General features: G+C 35.9%; 2 protein-coding genes across 2 annotated transcripts; both read left to right on the plus strand.

The window, feature by feature from the left end:
- On the plus strand, positions 4,825-6,580 carry LOC109716994 (scopoletin glucosyltransferase-like). Its single transcript, XM_020242632.1, has one exon. The coding sequence runs from the start codon at positions 5,073-5,075 to the stop codon at positions 6,444-6,446; it is 1,374 nt and encodes a 457-aa protein (XP_020098221.1). The 5' UTR covers positions 4,825-5,072; the 3' UTR covers positions 6,447-6,580.
- LOC109717151 (scopoletin glucosyltransferase-like) lies at positions 13,408-14,832 on the plus strand. Its single transcript, XM_020242824.1, has one exon. It carries the CDS (start codon positions 13,408-13,410, stop codon positions 14,719-14,721), a length of 1,314 nt encoding a protein of 437 aa, XP_020098413.1. The 3' UTR covers positions 14,722-14,832.

Genomic DNA, 21,787 nt, shown 5'->3' on the forward strand with positions numbered 1-21,787 from the left:
GAGGCAAGAAAGACGAGAAATGCATAGAAGTATCTCTGAATTAGCACTTTTATTCATTTAAAACAAAAAAAAATTAATTAAAAGGCCCAAAACTAGAGAATAATAAAAAAAATCAGAGAAAAAGAAAGAAGAATATGAATTTGCACTGTCAAGATTAAATTGCACTGCTTTAAAAAAATGTTGCACTGTTATGGACGTAAATTGCACTCTTTTAAATATAAACTACATCCTTTAAAATAAAAGTTGCACTCTTTAAACGAAAGTTGCACTCTTAGAGAGATATTTATACTGTTTTTTCTCTTGTTGCACTCTTTAAGATGAGATATTTACACTATTTCTTTTCTTGTTGCACCATTTCTTCTTTTATTGCACTATTTCTCCTTTAATGTATTGATTTGTAAACTGCACCCTTTAACAAAAGAAATAATACAACAAAAGAAGAAATAGTGCAACGGGAGAAGAAATAGTGTAAATATCTCCTCTCAAAGAGTGCAACATGAGGAGAAACAGTATAAATATCACTCAAAGAGTGTAATTTTTATTTAAAAAGTATAACTTTCATCTTAAAGGGTGCAGTTTATATTTAAAAGAGTGCAATTTACGTCCATAATAGTGCAATATTTTTTTGAAACAGTGCAATTTAATTTTAATAGTGCAAATTCATCATCTTCTTTCTTTCTCTCTAGTTTGCTTTATTATTCTCTAATTTTTTGTCTTTTAGTTATTTTTTTTATTTTAAACAAACAAAAGTGCTAATCCAGAGATATCTCGTGCATTCTTCTCCCTCCTCGCCTCCGACACCGTCGAGGCCGCGCTCACCGTCGCCCTCTGGGGTAGGTGGGTGGGCCGCGTGCCCCCTCTCTCGTCGACGAGCTTCTCGGCCCCGAGAAACACTTCCTATTCTTCGCCGGCAGCAGCAGTGGGGACGGCGAATTTGTTTGGCGGGTAAAAAATCCGCTATAGTGGAGGTGGAGGGCGAAGGCAGAGGAAGAGGACGCATTACCGTTCTCGTTTTTTTCGCGGAGGGTCACGGAGGCGGTAGAGGAGGGTCGGAGAGAAAAAAAAAAAATCTCGGCGGGGTCGGAGGCGAGTAGGGCGAGGGGTGCGACGGCGAGAGTGAGGGTGAGGGCGTGAGGTGCATAGACCATAGGGGCCGTTTCCGCCTTCGCCTCCGTCGTCTTCTTCGGCGAGAAAAAAAAAAAGAACGAGAGGAAAAAAAAAGGAGAGAGAAAAAAGTATAAGGGTATTTTAGTCAGTTTACTAAAAATTTGGACTAGATCAGCAAAATCGAAAAATGTGGCCCAATTTTGCAAAAGCTCAAAACTTGTGAATTTTTTATGCAAATTGGCCTAAAAAATATTTTGTCGATGTATTTAATAAATAAAATTTTTATTGAAAATAAATCATAGTTTAATTGAATTTTATTCTATTTTTTTTTGGTAGATAATAAGAAATTATTTCAATGCCGTTGATATTCTCATTCTATCCTTCATTTTATTGTTAAAAAGAAAAGTATAACTAATTTAAAGAAAAAAATTTTAAGACTTCTAATGAAATATTATTAATAATAAACTAATCTTCACAAAATTTCACTTAAGATTATGAGAATTGAATGATAACCATTTCTATAACAAGAAATCCTTCAAATCTTTTTAAATCAATCTAAATTTTGTGGCATCAAACAAAAAATTTAGAATAACTATAATTTTAATTCTTTAAACATTCTAGTATTTAAGATAAACTAAGAGAGTGTAAAGGCCTGTTTAGTTTGTAGTATTCTTGAAATTTTCACGAATGAGGGATAGGAATTTAAAATTTTTATATTTGATTCACCATAGAATCTCATGTAGCAGAAATTTATGATTCTTGCTGCATCTGTTAAAATTTCGTTAGATTTGTAGTTGAATCCTATTTGGAGCAGGAATCCTAAATATATTAGGATTTGGTTACATTTTATTGTAAGCATTATATAAGCACCATGTGGGATGCTTTTGGAGATGGAGTACGGCCAAAAAGTTGAAGTTCTTTGGTGGATTGTGCCAGAGAGAGAGAGTTGGCCGGTTGCATGCACTTAGTGTACGGCTGCATGTGAGAGAGAAAAAGAGAGAGTTGTCTTCTTTGTGGGTTTATAGAAGACGAGAGAAGGATATGAGAGATTCAAAAAAGAGGGTTCGGGTTGTAGCTACTTTATGTAGAAGAGGAGTCAAGTGTAATCTTCTCTTATTTAATAAATCTTATTTTACCCACATATTTTCTGTTTTGGTTTTTCTCTTTTTTGTAATTGTATCAGCTTTTTCTAAAGAGACGGGTTTATGATAAAAATCCGATTCAATGCTTCCGTTGCGAAATCCCAACAATCGATACTGGATCAATAGCAGTCAGTATCGGAGTGCCTTGCGGATTCACAAGATCCAGTACCGGGGCGAGTACCGGATTCCCAACAATTGGTTCAGTGCTGAAGGTTACCGATCTTTGGGAGAGATCGATGTCAAAGCACTGGATTTCCGATCCTTGTAGAAGATCGATGTCAGAGCACGATGTTACCGATCGTTCAGAGCGATCGATGTTTAAAGCACAATTTGATCTCGTTTAGGCATGTTGGACTCGAAGGGTTGCGATTTTTCGGCTTCAAGTGGAGCTATGAGGGTCCGAAAGCGAAATCGGGTCGTGTGCGAGATGAACACACTACAACAAAATTAGGTTATAGGGACACATGTTTGGGACACTTTTGTGTAAGTTTTTCATTTATGCCAAAACTTAAAAAAAAAAAAAATCTACTAATATCTAAATATAAAGTCCAATCCAACCAAAAATAAAAGGTTATTCTACTCAACCACCCCACCCAGCCCATTCGGCCCGATTACAAACAGAAAAGAAAAAAAAAAGATAAATCGATTGCCATTTTTCCTTTTCCCCTCACTCAATCGACTGAAATCATAGACGAAGATCCCTTTCTCTCGTCCCCCTCCGCCACCGCAGTCAACAAGGTAGAGTTCCAGCGGTTGCTAAATGCTTAAATAAGTATTGGTAAATTAGCAGTTCTCTTTTTAGGTTATAGCAACACTCTTTAACTGTCACTAATACCTAGCGACCCCACATAAAGCAACACTTTTTAGAAGTGTCGGTAATTTAGCTAGCAACATTTTTTTTTGACTTGTACCGACATTTAAAAGTGTCGCTATAGATCGTTTTTGTTGTAGTGATAAACGCAGAAACTTATACGTTCTGAACGGAAGCACAATCAGAACGGGAGCGAAAACTGTTTGGGTTCCAAAAGTTCGCAGAGGTGCAGTCGCTCGAGACGAAGCGATGGACGCGGCGACATCGAGCGGAAGAGGCAAGCTCAAGGTGGAGCTTGCATGGTGAGCTTGGTGAGCTTGACGTAGCGGTTGAAGGCTACAAATCCAATCAAGGTGGAGATTGTTAAGATTTGGTTAGATTTGTAGTTAAATCCTATTTGGATAAGAATTAATATTTAAATCTGTTTGAGATAAATTAAGATTTAAATATTAATTAGAGGATAAACCTAACTAGATTAGGATTAATATTTAAATCTATTAGAGATTAATTAAGATAGATTTAGATATTAATTGGAGTAGAAATCCTAAATATACTAGAATTGGGTACATTCTAGTTGGAGCATTATAAATAATGCATTGGGTAAATTAATTTGGGGAGCTGTGAGGGTGTACGGCAGGAGCTTGTGTGGTGCCGTACCCGAGAGAGAGAAAAAGAGAGAGAGAGAAAAATCCAATGTGTTGAGTGCACCTAGTGCACGGATGCGCGTGGATGATTGTCTTCTTTGTGGATTTATAGAAGACGAGAGAAGGGTAGAAGAGATTCAAGAAAGAGGGCTCGGATTGTAGCTACTCTGTGCAGAAGAGGAGTCAGGTGTAATCTTCTCTTATTTAATGAATCTTATTTTACCCGCATATTTTCTGTTTTGGTATTTCTCTCTTTTATGATTGTATCAGCTTTTGCTGAGGAGACGGGTTTATGGTTAAAACCCGATTTGACGTTTCCGTTGCGGAATCCCAACCATCGGTACCGGATTCACAGCAGTCGGTATCGGAGCGGGTTGCGTATTCACGAGATCCGGTACCGGGGCGAGTACCGGATTCCCAACAATAACCTATTAATACAGGGATAAATTTTAATGCCAACTTGGTTTGGTCTTTAGCAAGAATAGTGGGATAAAAGGGATTATTCTTTTTTTATCTCACAACCAAACGGAACCTAAAAGTACAAAAGTATTTATGTTTATAATTATTTAATCGTTGAATCATCTCAAGATCTATATAGTAATATAAATAATATATTTTATTAAATTTATTTTTAGGGAAAACTTTGAAAACTCTCTTTGTGGTTTCAATTTTTTTCACTTTAGTACCCTGTGGTTTAAAATGTATCAAGTTAGTACCCAGTGGTTTATCACTTTATCACTTTAGTACCCTGTGGTTTAAAGTGTATCAAATTAGTACCCTGTGGTTTTGCACTTTATCACTTTAGTACGCTGTGGTTTTAATTTTATATTAAGTTAGTATCCTGTGGCTTTTTAAATCACAGAGTACTAAAGTTATAAAGTGTGAAACCACAGGGTACTAAAGTGATAAAGTGAAAAACCATAAGGTATTAACTTGATACACTTTAAACCACAGGGTACTAAAGTGATAAAGTGAGAAACCATAGGGTACTAACTTGATACACTTTAAACCACAGGGTACTAAAGTGATAAAGTGAGAAACCACAGGGTACTAACTTAATAAACTTTAAACCACGTGATACTAAAATAAAAAAATGTGAAACTATGAAGGGTTTTTTAAGTTTTTCCTTATTTTTATTATTACTGTACGAATTTTGAGCAACGGGTAAAAATATTATAAGCATGTTGACCTTCAGTGTAACTCTCTCTCTCTCTCTCTCTCTCAATCTATACATACACACACGCGATCGGACACTCCATTGGAGGAGAAATGCCATTCTCGTTTGCTGAAGGCTTGTGAGCTGTAACGACCACAACTGTAAAAGGGTGGAGTACCTTCGATACATTTCTCCCTCAGCACACTCCGGGTATGGACCTGCACATCTTCTTCCTGCCCTTCGTCGCCCCGGGCCACACGATCCCCATGGTCGACCTGGCCCGCATCTTCGCCGCTCGCGGCGCCAAATCCACCGTCGTCGCCACCCTCGGCAACCTCCCCCTCATCCGCCCCATCCTAGACCTCACCATCCCCTTCCCCTCTGCCGAGTCCGGCCTCCCCGACAGCTTCGATAACCTCCTCGCCTTCCCCACCCCTGACGTCATGCCCCAGATCTCCGCTGCCATCGAGCTGCTGCAGCTCCCCTTCGTCGACCTCATCCGACAACACCGACCACGCTGCGTCATCTCCGACGTGCACTTCCCCTGGGCCCGCGACGTGCTCGGCGTGCCGCGCTTCGCCTTCCACGGCACCGGGTGCTTCCCCCACGTCGTACTCGGCGCCGCCCTCATCAGCTTCCGCAGCGCCCACAGCGTCGCTTCCCGCGACGACGAGCCCTTCGTCGTCCCCGGCCTCCCCCACCACGTAGAGCTCACACGCTCGCGCCTCCCTGACTTTCTGATCTCTCCGAACGAATCTCTTATCCGCATGGGCGAAGGCCTTGGGAAGACCGACGGCATGGTGATGAACAGCTTCTACGATTTGGAGCCAGATTACATCGATCTGCTGAAGCGATCGGGCAGCATGAAGGTGTGGCACGTCGGGCCGGTGTTGGTGTGCAATCGGGATATAAAACACAAGGCGGTGAGAAGCGGTGCGGCCTCCGTCGGCTACGACGACATCTTGAATTGGTTGGACGGCAAGAAGGCGGGATCAGTGATCTACGTGTGCTTCGGCAGCATCGGCCGGTTCACGGTGGCCCAGCTTCAGGAGATCGCGCTGGGCCTAGAAAATTCGGAGCACCCTTTTATCTGGGTCGTGAGATATGACGGGGATTTGTCGGAGCTCCTCCCAGCAGGGTTTGGAGAAAGGAAGAAGGGCATGGTCATAAACGGATGGGCGCCGCAGCTGCTCATCCTGAACCACGCCTCTGTCGGGGGGTTCGTGACGCACTGCGGGTGGAATTCACTGTTGGAGGGGGCGAGCGCGGGCGTTCCGATGATCACGTGGCCGCTCTTCGCAGAGCAGTTCGTCAACGAGAAGCTGATCGTGGACGTGCTGAGGATCGGGATCGCAATCGGCGCAGATAAGTGCTGCAGTCGCACAGAGGAAAGAGCGGTAGTGGCGGCCGAGGAGGTGCGGAAGGCAGTGGAAAATTTGATGGGCGGCGGCGAAGAGGCAGATGGGAGGAGGGAGAGGGCGAGGGAGATCGGCGAGAAGGCGAAGAGGGCGGCGGAGGAAGGAGGGTCTTCTTACAGTGAGGTTAGCTCTCTCATAGAGCATTTGCGTACCTTGAAGATGAACTAATTACTAAAGGCTCGTTTGACTCTTTCATGTCCTTTTGATGCATTTGTTGTTTGAATGTGTTTACTCAACTGCGAAGTTGTTTCTATCTTGTAAGCTATTTTTGGTGATAATATATTTTCATTTTATACGTTTGACATCGATCGTTTACTGAATTAAAAAGGTTGTAACGATATGCTTTCAATAAAAGAATTAGTGGAGCAAACTAAACGGACAATTGATCCAATATATATTTACACTATTAGGGCGTATTTTATTCGCTTCTTTTTCACCCTCGAATCGGAATGAGCGAATTCGTTTGTCGGTGTTTGGTACGCGGAAGTCTCATACTCCCATGCCGATTTCGATTCCCAAGTGAAATGGAAATTCTTTAATCACCTTTTTTTTCAATCTGGCCTAAAAGGACAGATTGGAAGTTAATTCGGACGGAATAGATTTTTATTCGGATTAAATTTATCTTTTTAACTTTTTTAATTAAAATATGAGTTTAAATTTAGAACTTAAATTTATAATTTTAAATTTGAATTAAAATTAAAATTTAATCAAGTATTTCTAATCTAACTTATGAATTTGAATTTAAATTAAATTTTAATTTTTATAAAATTTTATTTAAAACTTAAATTAAATTTATGGATTCAAATTAAAATTGTAATTGTAATTTTAAATTTGAATTTGAATAAATCGCAATTTAGTTTCATATTTGAATTATCCACTCAACTTCAAAGTTTATTTTTTCTAAAAAAAATAGATTTAAAAATTTGACATTATTTCAAAATTTTGATGTAAATTTTTAATATTTAATTTTCAATTTGAATTTAAATTATAATTACGTTTTTATATCTATCTGAATCAAACCCCAACAATAAGAATGATTTATTTCGATTCTGATCCAGGTAATGAATCAAACAGAATTAGATAAAAATTCATTCTGATTTCGATTCCAGCTTATTTCGATTTCGATTCTAATTTCGATTTCGACTCTGAACCAAACGCACCCTTAATGTTGCACAAAGTTGAGACAATCTCATGTGTGGTCCATTACATAAAAGGACTGGTACTGGCCGGCTCATTAAATTATTACACAAGGGCGCAGTCCACTGGCACGATAGGTAATGATTGGAAAAATGAACCCACAATGCGAGTTTGATCCGTTACAATTAGGGATGTAAAACTGGCATGCAGCCCGTGGGCTGCTTGGCCCGGCAGGGTCCGACGTTAAGCAGAGGCACAGCGCTAGGGCTACATACTTGTGCCGCCCGGCCGAGCACTTTGGGCCGTGGGGGCCTGCTCCCTTGAGACTCGTCGACGCCGCATGATCCGGCCCAAAGTGGGCCTTTGCTGTGCTGGAACTAGGCCTTCAGCGAGCCGAACACGAGCTGATTTGTTAAAATATCGAGCTGAAAAATTGAGCTCGTGTTCGAATGAGCTAGCTCACGAACAACGAGTTAAATTGTTAACTTTATCACTAAATAGAAAATTGAACGACAATTAGAAAATTAGAATCTTAATCTAATAGTTGAAATCTATAAATAATAGATTTTTTACATTTGGATTGGCTTAAAATTCAAATAGCAAAAATTTATAATATATTTGATGGCTGGTTAGGGCGAGAGAGAGAAGAGAAATTAAGGTTCATCTATTTTTTAAAAAAAATTAGTATTAAAAAAATAAGAATTGAAAAAAAAGAACATAAAAAATTTTAGCTTTTGGATTCTCATATTATATGATTAGAATTAACAAATGATTGTCGATGAAAAAATTACTCTCTCTCTCTCTCTCTCTTTTTATATATATATATAAATCTACAAGCAAAAGAACTACGAGAACTAAGTGTGTCCTAAAAAAAATAGTAAAAAAAAACACAAATTGCAAAAGCTATGATTTTGTCAAAATGAAGCATACCCAGATCCCAAAACCATCATCTACAGTTGACAAAGATGAGCCTTATCCAAGCCAAGCATTTAAAATTAATCTCTTTTTATCCACCTTCTAGCTGCAGACACATGCACCACCTTGATNGGCATAAAATGAATGGTCAAAATCAAACTATGTCCTAAAATTAGCTGATTGGATACTTTAATTTAAGATTGGAGTTATTAATCTTTATCTAGACAGTAAATAAAACTTTCTATAAAAAATTCAACCGATTTCGATTTTTTTACACGGTTATACTAGCAAGTATTTCATACCGGCCATTAAAAATTATCAATTTTGAAAATTTTTGATTGTGAGGTAAATAATATCAAAAAATTATAAAATTATAAAATTAATTTTGAGCCCCTTCGATCACTAGGCAAATGATATCGAAAAATCGCAAAATTTATATTCTAAGTACTTCAAATACTCTAGGTCAAGTTTAATGGAGCCGATCGTCGATTCGAAAGTCCCAACATCGAAAATAACTTGGAAGCACCGAGGCCTCCGTGCTTTCATAAGCATACTAGCTGCACTATATATATATATATATATATATATGTATATTAAAATCCACGCGAAATGAACGTTGCATTTATTTCTAAAATCCAGTTGTCTCGCTTGTCGACTCGGCGCGCATTACCTAGTTGTAAATCCCCAAAAAATGCATGGGCATAAGCATACACATGGGCTTATTATCATTTTCTAAACTTTCTATTTTTTATAAGACTCGTTTAATTTTGTCGCATGTCCAAGTGTTGCGTAAGTGCTATGGGATTTTGTCAACGCGGTTTTTTGGATTTTAAATAATGAGGTGAGAGATATTTTAATATGGAAAGCTAAAATAGCTAGGGAATTAAAAGGTACGAAAATTTTAATTAAAATAAAAGGAGCGAGGCTTGGGTATGGAAATTTAGTAGTAATTGATATTTTCGAGGATGGGAGAGTATTCCTACCGTAATTTTTTAGAGCGGTCGCGATTTTTGGGATTTCAGCGGCCGACATCTTTGGGACTGCAAGATCGCGCGAGTTTCTTTTTTTTTTTTTTTTTTTTTTTTTTTTTTTTTTTNGCGTAAGTGCTATGGGATTTTGTCAACGCGGTTTTTTGGATTTTAAATAATGAGGTGAGAGATATTTTAATTAATCAGGTGCATGAGCTAAATATGGAAAGCTAAAATATCTAGGGAATTAAAAGGTACGAAAATTTTAATTAAAATAAAAGGAGCGAGGCTTGGGTATGGAAATTTAGTAGTAATTGAGATTTTCGAGGATGGGAGAGTACTCCTACCGTAATTTTTTAGAGCGGTCGCGATTTTTGGGATTTCAGCGGCCGACATCTTTGGGACTGCAAGATCGCGCGAGTTTTTTTTTTTTTTTTTTTTTTTTTTTTTTTTTTTTTTTTTTTGCATATCACAATTTTTTCTTTTTGGCTTAAAAGTGAATTTGTCAATAAATTCAAATTTAAAATACGTGATTATATACACACACATCACAGCAGTCATTAAAATTTTTAATTTAAAATTTTTCAGTCACTAGTCTAATAATATTGAAAAAAATATATAAAACCTGATTTCTAAAAATTTCGGTAGCGTAAATTAAACGGAATTAATTGATTGTCAATTCGAATATTTTATCATCAACAATAATTTGATTGTACGGAGAGCTTCATGCTATTAATTATATATAAGCCATACTCTTTTAGCTTATTTTTTAACAGCGTAATGTTTAAATTATATTCTTAATAGAATAGTTCTTATTTTCCCAATTTTTGATATTGAAAATTAAAATTTTTAAATGTTCATTCAAATTTGATTCAAATTTTGAAACAAAATTAAATTTAACGCACAATTTTGTAAACTCTCTCTTATGTAGTTGGATTCTTCAAAACCATATGTACAACTTTTAAATGCATGTCTTTATAAACTCTGCCATATTTAGCTAGAAATTTCCTTATATAACTCTATCAAATATATTTTCTTAAATATCAGATGTAGAATATTTTTTTTTTCAGATTATATATATTCGGAAAAATTTTACATTTCCGTAAAAAATAGAAAATTTTAAAAAAATATGTTGCTGTGCAATACGTGCTTTTAGATATAATTTTATAGTTCTATTAAAAAAAGGAAAAACTTCAAAAATTTTCTGGTTTCGTACTTTTTCATTTTAGTATCCTATGGTTTAAAGTGTATCAAGTTAGTACCCTATGGTTTCGCACTTTCTCACTTTAGTACGTTGTGGTTTAAAGTGTATCAAGTTAGTACTCTGTGGTTTATTTTTGTATCAAATTAGTACTCTGCGATTTTATTTTTGTATCAAGTTAGTACCCTATGATTTTTAAACCACAGGGTACTAAAATGAGAAAATACGAAACCACAAGGTACTAAAGTGAGAAAGTGCGAAATCACAGGGTACTAATTTGATAAACTTTAAACCACAGGATACTAAAGTGAAAAAGTGCAAAACTACGGGGTAGTAATTTGATACACTTTAAACCATATGATACTAAAGTGAGAAAAAGTGAAACCGCAAGGAAGGTATTTGAAGTTTTTTCTTAAAAAATAAAAAAAATAATGGCAGAGGGTTTGATGATTGGTGGAGTGACAGAAATAAGTGTCTTTTAATCTTGAATCTAGCTGCTATATTATTAATAACATATATTATTAATAACATAGAGACCGCATACTGTTAAATAATCTATAACTCTATATGAATCCCCAATATTGATGACATGGCAAGCCCTCCTTTTTTTTAATTTTTTAAATTTTTTAAAATTTTTAATAGTGGTTTATTCTTCTTTATTCTTACATTTAATGTTCTTAATAGTTATAACTCCATTAATACTCACCTCTTAATTACTCTTTACTTTTATTTATATCTCCTATAAATTTTTTAATAGTAAAATATTTAAGACATTAATTATAAAGAGAAAAAACTGTCTAATTATTGTCCAAAAATAATGACTTTAGTTTTACATGTTTGATATTTGCATATGTTTTCCTTTCCTAATTAATTAAATAAATACTATACTTTAGGTAACAAATTAACATATGGTAGTAAATATAGCTTCTCCAAGCTTGAGAAACCCCGAACCCCACATCCGCGATCAGACATTAATTATAAAGAGAAAAAACTGTCTAATTATTGTCCAAGAATAATGGCTTCAGTTTTACATGTTTGATATTTGCATATGTTTTCCTTTCCTAATTAATTAAATAAATACTATACTTTAGGTAACAAATTAATATGTGGTAGTAAATGTAGCTTCTCCAAGCTTGAGAAACCCCGAACCCCATATCTGCGATCTCTCTGTCGAGCTCTTCCGCTCTCCTTCCCAAATCCTAAAACCCCAACCTTTCCTCTCCCTCCGCACCCTCCCTCGCCGCCGCCCCTCCGATCGGCGGCGCCTCCTCTCCGTCGGCCCCGCCACCGTCCACGCGGCGGTGGCCATCTAGAAGGAGACCCCGGAGGAGGAGCGGCCGGAGACCTTCCTCAGCATGGCGGACCTCGCTACCGCCACGTCCGTGAGCGCTCGAACACCGTGCGCGCGCGGTTCGAGTGGATGATCCGCGAGGCCCTAGACGAGGTGTGCGCGGCGCTCAAGGCCGTGGACGGGGGCGCCGCGTTCAAGGAGGATGTATGGTTGCGCCCATTTGCAACAATTTTGAACTCTTATACGACCCCCACTCCTACCCTCGATCACTCCTTTCTCGAAAAAAAGTAAGAACTCTATATGTTTTTAATTTTTATCCGCCGCATCGCGTGAATTTCTACACTATATACATCATTGCTAAACTGAAAATATAACTAAAATATCTCTATTTTCGATATAGGGACAACTCATTCTTTTTTATACTATTCATGAAAATTTAAGCATGGAGTGGAGTTTAATATCTAAATTTCTTTCTACAGCTTTATTTATTTATTTATTTATGCAGAATCTACCCGCTGCAACGCGCGGGTGCCTTCACTAGTTATATATGATTGGACATCAAAATTAACGATTGGCATGGCCAAACATGATTTTCACTATTGGAGGTGTCTAAAAATTTTTTACATTATATATACAGAACAGTTTGTCTCAAAATGAACCACTAAATTCAAAAATTTTATAAAAAATAATGATAAAAAACTTAAAACTCATACCAAGTGTATTAATCTTATTCTAAATAGTGGGAAAAAAAAAATTCAATCCAAATTTCACTAGATTTGAATTATTTTGTACCGTTAAATTTATAAATACATCACATCAGTTATTAAAAATCTTTAATTTTGAAATATTCCATCACTAGCACAATATTGTCAAAAAATAAATGAAATTTTATTTCCAAATATTTCATAGTATAGATCATATCTAACGAAATCGATTGTAGTTTCAAATATTTCATCACAAAAAATAATTTGGGGTTGCTGTAGACCTTGACGCCATTAATTATATACAACTACAAACGGTTTCTTTTAGCTTATTTATTAACAGGATAATTTTTAAATTATATTCTTAATAGAATAATTTTTATTTTCTTCCTTTTTAATATAGAAAATTAATTTTTTTAAATGTTCATTCGAATTTGATTCAAATTACATTGAAAATAAGAAATTTAAAATCAAAATAAAATTTAATTCATAATTTTGTAGACTCTATCTCCGATGAAGTCTACTGTATAATACTCACACCACATTGATCATTTATTCTCAATCAATCAAATTTTTCTATTTGAGAGAAAACTAAAATAAAAATATTTTGCTAAAATCATGATGGAATGAGTGAATCCAAGAAAGCATTTTGATTGGTTGAGATAACCACATTAGTAATATAAATATTGCATTTTTTAATTTTTCCTATCCTAGTAGCAGTAATCTTCAAAACCAAAAAAAAAAAAAAAAAAAAAAAAAAAAAAAAAAAAAAAAAAAAAAAAAAAAAACTATGGTGCTGGTGCGAGTCGTGCGACGCGTGCTTTTATAAAAATATATAGAGCTGGTTTGAACATAAATGCTATAAATATATACTGCACTCACAGGCTGAACATCAGTAATTAACAACTGAGAAGCGATGGGCGCCGATTCAATTCTCCCTCTGCAAACTCCGGCGATGGGCGTGCACATCTTCTTCCTGCCCTTCCCCGCGCCGGGCCACATGATCCCCATGGTCGACCTCGCCTGCGCCTCCGCCGACTCCGGCCTCCCCGAGGGCTTCGAGAACCTCCTCGCCCTCCCCACCCCCGACTTCACCCCCAAGCTGTACGCCGCCATCGACCTGCTGCAGCGCCCCTTCGTCGACCTCATCCGACGGCACCGACCGCACTGCGTCGTCTCCGACCTGCAGTTCCCGTGGGCCAGCGACGTGCTTGGCGTGCCGCGCTTCGTCTTCCACGGCACCGGGTGCTTCCCCCACATCGTACTCAGCACCCTCACCCTCCTCGCCCCACAAAAAGTCGCTTCCCGCGACAACGAGCCCTTCGCCGTCCCCGGCCTCCCCCACAACGTCGAGCTCACGCGCTCGCGCCTCCCCGGAATTCTGATCGCTCCCGACGAATCTCTTATCCGCATGCACGAAGCCTACGGGAAGAGCGACGGCGCGGTGATGAACAGCTTCTACGATTTGGAGCCGGGTTACGCCGATCTGATGAAGCGATGTGGCGGCATGGAGGCGTGGCTCGTCGGGCCGGTGTCGGTGTACAATGCGGATATAAAACACAAGGCGGTGAGAGGCGGCTCAGCCTCCGTCCGCTACAACGATATCTTGAATTGGTTGGACGGCAAGAAGGAGCGATCTGTGATCTACGTGTGCTTCGGCAGCCTCGGCCGGTTCACAGTGTCCCAGCTTCGCGAGATCGCACTGGGTCTCGAAAATTCGGAGCACCCTTTTATCTGGGTCGTGAGATATCACGGCGACCTGTCGGAGTTCCTCCCGGCAGGGTTCGGAGAAAGGAAGAAGGGCATGGTCATAAACGGGTGGGCGCCGCAGCTGGCCATTCTGAGCCACGGCTCAGTCGGGGGGTTCGTGACGCACTGCGGGTGGAATTCGCTGCTGGAGGGGGCGAGCGTGGGCGTGCCGATGATCACGTGGCCACTCTTCGCGGAGCAGTTCATCAACGAGAAGCTGATCGTAGACGTGCTGAGGATCGGGATCGCGATTGGCTCAGATAAGTGCTGCAACTACGCGGAGGAAAGAGCAGTAGTGGCGGCCGAGGAGGTGCGGAAGGCAGTGGGGGAATTGATGGGCGGCGGCAAAGAGGCGGAGGGAAGGAGGGCGAGGGCGAGGGAGATCGGCCAGAAGGCGAAGAGGGCTGTGGAGGAAGGAGGGTCTTCTTACAATGAGATTGGCTCTCTCATAGAGCATATGCGTGGCTTGAAGATGAGCTAATTACTAAAGTCTCGTTTGACTCTTTTATGTCCTTTTCATGCATTTGTAGTTTGAATGTGTTTACTTGAGTATTGTACTGCGAAGTTGTTTCTATCTATCAAACAATTTTTGCTTCGATAAAAGAATTAGCGGAGCATACTAAACGTCCACAGGCACGATAAGTAATGTTTGGAAAATAGTGAACCCGCCATGTGAGTTTGATCTCTTCTGCCGGCCCGGCCCCCTATTGCAGGACATGCAGGGCTACTCCCCTCAAACACGTCGGCGCAGCATGATCCGGCCCAAAACGGGCCTTGGCTGTGCTAGAACTAGGGCCGTCAACAAGTCGAACACGAGCTGGCTTATTTAAATATCAAACTGAAAATTTTGGCTCGTGTTCAAACGAGCTGGCTCACGAAAAATAGGTTAAATTATCAACTAGGGATGGAACTGGGCTTGGGTCTAAACAAGGTCTGGCCTGATGGACTATGTATGGGCCGGGCTTAAAAATTTAAGTCCAAAAAATTTTTTGCCCTATTTGGACATGTCCCCAGCTCGAGCCCAACCCGCAACCCGATAGGTTAATAATCAAAATAAGATATTAAGTTTTATATATAATATATTTGTGCATATAAGGAATAAATGATATATATAATATATTGTATTATTAAGGATATATATTAATATATATGACGATATGTTATAAATATAACTAAATATTTAGTTTCTTTATGAGGCTATATTATAAATAATATTATTATATACAATTATACATCTATAAATAAAAATATATAGTATGTATTATTTTACATAGTTATATAAATATAACTTAACATTATATATATATAATATATATTATTTATTATTTGTTAATTTGAGAATATTTTTTTAAATTTTATACAATAAAAATATATTTGTACTATATGACAAATGTATAAAGTGGGTCTTCACAAAGCCTGATAGATCTAGGTATTGGGTTTGGACTTGAGTCGGGTCTTATTTTTTTGAGAAATTAGATAAAACTCTGACCCGAAGCCCAATATATATTTCGGGCCGGGCTTGGGTATAAAATAACCTGACCCAAGCCCGGCGCAGTTCCAGCCCTATTGTCAACCCTGCAACTGGATAAAAAGTTGAAAAAGAATTAGAAAATTAGTATCTTAATCTAATAATTAAAATATACAAAATATAGGTGTCTACATTTGGATTGGCTTAAAAATCAAATAGTAAAAATTTATAATATATATAGATTGAAAATAAAAATGAATAACCTAACACAAATCAAAATATTAAGATAATAAAAACATTAAAAATTTTAGAGAGCGTTAATTAAAAGGAAAAAAAAAAATAGAGTATTATCTCAATTGGCCTATAGTAGAGAAGATTCACATAATTTTTTTACTGTCTAAATTTGCACCCATTATAAGCAAATAATGCTTAAATATTTAAAACATACATAGCATTAATGAATGCAGCATTAATTATTAAAATTAATAAAATAATTATGTTCAATAAAATTACATAAATACAGTTAGTAATGTAAGTGACTTGATACAAGCACTAATAACTTAATACTTTTAAAAATATAAGAGAAGAATTATATATATATATAGAGAGAGAGAGAGTACTCCCGCTGGAATGTTATTAATAGCATTCGGCACTTGGCGCTATCAAGGTTTCTATTATTAAATCTATCCCTTGATCAATTCTACTCTTAGATTATATTATTCTACCAACCACCCACTCAACTTTAAAAAGGACTACCATTAAACCCTAAAGACCACTATAATTCCAAATTCTATAATTTTGCATCCGAAATTTTAAAAATTAGTAGTAAATATATCCAAATACTATTAATAGTATTTCAGCACAATTCTCTTTCTCTTTATATATATTAGTGAAAATAGACGTGCAATGCACGTAATATTTATTTTTAAAATCCTGTTGTCTCGTTTGTCCACTCGGCGCGATTTACCAAATTGTAAATCCCCAAATATGCATGTGTATAAGCATACAAATGGGCTCATTATTACTGTCTAAATCCTTTCTATTATTTAGAAGACGCGTTTAATTTTGCCACATGTGCAAGTGTTGCCTAAGTGCTGTGGGATTTTGTCAACGCGGGTTTCGGATCTTAAGTAATGAGGTGAGAGAAATTTTAATAATTAGGTGCATGCGATAGGCTTGGAAAGCTAAAATAATTAGGCAATTAGAAGGATCGAATATTTTAACTAAATAAAAGGAGGGAGGTGTGGGTGTTGAAATTTAGGGCTTGTTTGTTTCAAGGGTGGAATTGGAATGTTAATAAATGAGAATGATTGAAATGGTAATTGAATGACCATTTCCCAAAGATGTTTGTTTATTTGTGGATTGGGAATTGGAATGAGTTATTCACATTTCATTGTTTGTTCGTATAAATTTAAAAAATTACAAGATACTATAATACTAATTTTACTCTCAAATATAAATTTATATTATTTAAATTTTATGAAATATATAATACATCTCTAATAAGTTTTTCAAAAAAAAATCAAATTTATTTTTAAAACTTTTATTAATGGGGTTAGGAATAGGGTTTTGAGAGAGAAAATTTTTTTTTTTTTTTTTTTTTTTTTTTTTTTTTTTTTTATATATATGAGAAAGGGTTGAAGAGAAGGAGGGTGAGTTGGTCACATGGGCTTCGAGAGCTTAGTGGGCTTTCAGAATGAAATCTCAATCCGGGCTAGAAGACCGGAATCAAGTTGAAAGCTAATGGGCCATTCCCATTCCAATCCGGAATAGAAATTTCAAACCGATTCATGCAAACCAAACAAAATTAACCAGATCTGATAAAACCGATTTCCATTCCATACCCAGAATGGATAAACCAAACAAGCCCTTAAGGTAATTGAGATTTTCGAGGACGAGAGGACATTCCTATCGTAATTGTTTAGAGCGGTCGTGATTTTTGGGATTTCATGGTAAGATTCCGAGAGTTTTTTATTTTTATTTATTTATTTTTTGGCATATCACAATATTTTTTTTTTTATTTATTTATTTTTCTCGCGAAGTCATGATACTTCACTTTGTTGCTAAATTCATCTTCTTACTGAATAAAGCGGTAGCATGTTACCTTTCGCTCTAAAAAAAAGTATATTTATCGACAAATTCAAATTAAAAAAATATACTTATATACATACATCACATTAGTTATGAAAATTTTTAGTACTGAGATTTTCAATCACCAGACCAATAATATCAGAAAAATATGTAATTTGATTTCTAAATACTTCAGTAGCAAAATCACATTAAATGAAATTGATTGTCGATTCACATATTCTACCATCAAAAGTAATTTTATTGCATGGAAAGCTTCATGCTATTAATCATATAAAAGCTGGACACTTTTTAGATTATTTTTTAACCGCATAAATTTTAAATTATATTCTCAATATAATAATTCTTATTTTCTCACTTTTCGATATTAAAAATTAAAATTTTTAAATGTTCATTCGAATTTGATTCAAATTACATTGAAATTAATGAAGAATATTAAAATCAAAATCAAATTTAATTCACAATTTTGTACACCCTATCTTATGTAGTTGGATTGTTCAAAACGGTATGTATAATTTCTATACAATAAGGCCCCGTTTGGTTGGGGGATAAGCGGGGATAACAAAAGTTATCCCCGCTATTCCGCCAAACGGAATGAAAACTGGCCGGGATATTTTATCCCGGTCAAACCTTGCTATTCCCGGTTATCCCGGGATAGTAAGGAATTTGTTATTCCACCATTTTGGTGGAATAGCGCTATTTCAATGCTTAATTTCAAACTTAATTAAAATTATAAATTGAATTAAAACTAAAGTATATAAATATAATATATTATATATTATAATACATTATTTTTATTATAAAATTATTAATTATACTATATTAATACATATTATTTATANTATATAACCCGAAGCCCAGTCTCAAAATAGATTAAAGAGTTTTTTTATTCTGGGCTGAGTTCAGGTTTGGGTTATGGATCTAGATAGTCCGAAACACTTCTGGGTGAAATATGTAAACAGTATATCATGTTTATATAAAAATAACATATTTTAAATTTTTTTATAAGAGTTTAATTGTTTATTATTTATTATATATAATATATATATATTACAATTCAATATAAATATATTGATACATTTTATATATATTTTGAATTATAGAATAAAACTATTAATTGGATAGCCCAAAACCCAACCCGAGCTCGACCCCTGTACGGGTTTGTCCCGTTTGTTAAAAAACCTGAATTTAAAAATTCGGGCCGGGTATGTATCAGGTAGTCCGGTCTGGAACAAATCTGGGTTCGGGTCAAGGTAGGGATCAACTATCAAATTGGATAAAAAGCACTCGGTCGAGCAAACTTGTGCTCGGTTTTAAAAGTCAAGCTATAAATTTATTCGGTCGAGCACAAGCTGAACAACTGCCGGGATCAAGATCGTGTCGGTTCCGGGCGAAACCCGGCCTAGTATGATGCGGCTGCACAAACTCCCCTCATCGGGACGTACAGGACATCATCCCCCGGCCCGGCCGTCTTCTCTAGTTTGCTATTCATACGAGGTGATTAAGAAAATAGCTTCGTTTTTAACAAACTATCTATCTTTGTTGAAGCGTCATGTTATGAGTTCATTTGTGTAAGTTTGATGTTTACGTACTTTTCCTGTATTTTCTCAGTTTGCTCTGAAATCATTAAGTTTGATGTTTACGTACTTTTCCTGTATTTTCTCAGTTTGCTCTGAAATCATTAATCGAGTAGAAGTTCGGTGCGTATACGAGATACTCTCATTTCGGGCCGGGCTTGGGTATAAAATAACCTGACCCAAGCCCGGCGCAGTTCCAGCCCTATTGTCAACCCTGCAACTGGATAAAAAGTTGAAAAAGAATTAGAAAATTAGTATCTTAATCTAATAATTAAAATATACAAAATATAGGTGTCTACATTTGGATTGGCTTAAAAATCAAATAGTAAAAATTTATAATATATATAGATTGAAAATAAAAATGAATAACCTAACACAAATCAAAATATTAAGATAATAAAAACATTAAAAATTTTAGAGATCGTAAATTAAAAGGAAAAAAAAAAAAGAGTATTATCTCAATTGGCCTATAGTAGAGAAGATTCACATAATTTTTTTACTGTCTAAATTTGCACCCATTATAAGCAAATAATGCTTAAATATTTAAAACATACATAGCATTGATGAATGCAGCATCAATTATTAAAATTAATAAAATAATTATGTTCAATAAAATTACATAAATACAGTTAGTAATGTAAGTGACTTGATACAAGCACTAATAACTTAATACTTTTAAAAATATAAGAGAAGAATTATATATATAGAGAGAGAGAGAGAGAGAGTACTCCCGCTGGAATGTTATTAATAGCATTCGGCACTTGGCGCTATCAAGGTTTCTATTATTAAATCTATCCCTTGATCAATTCTACCTTTAGATCATATTATTCTACCAACCGCCCACTCAACTGTAAAAAGGACTACCACTAAACCCTAAAGACCACTATAATTCCAAATTCTATAATTTTGCATCCGAAATTTTAAAAATTAGTAGTAAATATATCCAAATACTATTAATAGTATTTCAGCACAATTCTCTTTCTCTTTATATATATTAGTGAAAATAGACGTGCAATGCACGTAATATTTATTTTTAAAATCCTGTTGTCTCGTTTGTCCACTCGGCGCGATTTACCAAATTGTAAATCCCCAAATATGCATGTGTATAAGCATACAAATGGGCTCATTATTACTGTCTAAATCCTTTCTATTATTTAGAAGACGCGCTTAATTTTGCCACATGTGCAAGTGTTGCCTAAGTGCTGTGGGATTTTGTCAACCCGGGTTTCGGATCTTAAGTAATGAGGTGAGAGAGATTTTAATAATTAGGTGCATGCGATAGGCTTGGAAAGCTAAAATAATTAGGCAATTAGAAGGATCGAAAATTTTAACTAAATAAAAGGAGGGAGGTGTGGGTGTTGAAATTTAGGGCTTGTTTGTTTCAAGGGTGGAATTGGAATGGTTAATAGAATGAGAATGAATTGAAATGGTAATTGGAATGACCCATTTCCCTAAGATGTTTGGTTTATTTGTGGATTGGGAATTGGAATGAGTTATTCACATTTCATTGTTTGGTTCGTATAAATTAAAAAAATTACAAGATACTATAATACTAATTTTACTCTCAAATATAAATTTATATTATTTAAAATTTATGAAATATATAATACTATTCTCTAATAAGTTTTTCAAAAAAAAAATCAAATTTATTTTTAAAAACTTTTATTAATGTGGGTTAGGAATAGGGTTTTGAGAGAAATAGATTTTTTTTTTTTTTTTTTTTTTTTTTTTTTATATATATGAGAAAGGGTTGAGAGAAGGGAGCGTGAGTTTGGTCCATGGCCTTTTCGAGGGCTTAGTGGGCTTTCAGAATGAAATCTCAATCCGCGGCAGGAAGCACCGCCGAATCAGTTGAAGGCTAATGGTCCATTTCCCATTCAATCGAATAGAAACTTTTCAAACCGATTCATTGCCAAACCAAACAAAATTAACAAGATCTGATAAACGATTTCCATTCCTACCAGACATGGAATACCAAATCAAGCCCTTAAGGTACTTGAGAATTTTCAGATGACGAAGGACATTCCTATCTGAATTGTTTAGAGAACAGGTTGATTTTTGGAGATTTATGGGTAGATTCGAAGAGTTTTTTATTTTTATTTATTATTTTTTTGCGCATATCACAATATTTTTTTTTTTATTTATTTATTTTTTCGCGAAGTATGATACTTCACTTTGTTGCTACAATTCATCTTCTTACTGATAAGCGGTAGCCATGTTACCTTTCGCTCTAAAAAAAAGTTATATTTATGACATTCAAATTAAAAAAATATACTTATATACAATTACATCACATTTAGTTATGAAATTTTTAGTACTGAGATTTTTCAATCACCAGACAATAATAATCAGAAAAATATGTAATTTGATTTCTCTAGAATACTTCGTATGTAGCAAATCACATTAAATGAATT

Source organism: Ananas comosus, linkage group 11 (assembly GCF_001540865.1).
Source record: "Ananas comosus cultivar F153 linkage group 11, ASM154086v1, whole genome shotgun sequence".
NCBI classification, from domain to species: domain Eukaryota; kingdom Viridiplantae; phylum Streptophyta; class Magnoliopsida; order Poales; family Bromeliaceae; genus Ananas; species Ananas comosus.

Bases quoted from the DNA above. Each gene is read 5' to 3' on its own strand.
- LOC109716994 (XM_020242632.1), top strand. From the start codon at position 5,073: ATGGACCTGCACATCTTCTTCCTGCCCTTCGTCGCCCCGGGCCACACG.
- LOC109717151 (XM_020242824.1), top strand. From the start codon at position 13,408: ATGGGCGCCGATTCAATTCTCCCTCTGCAAACTCCGGCGATGGGCGTG.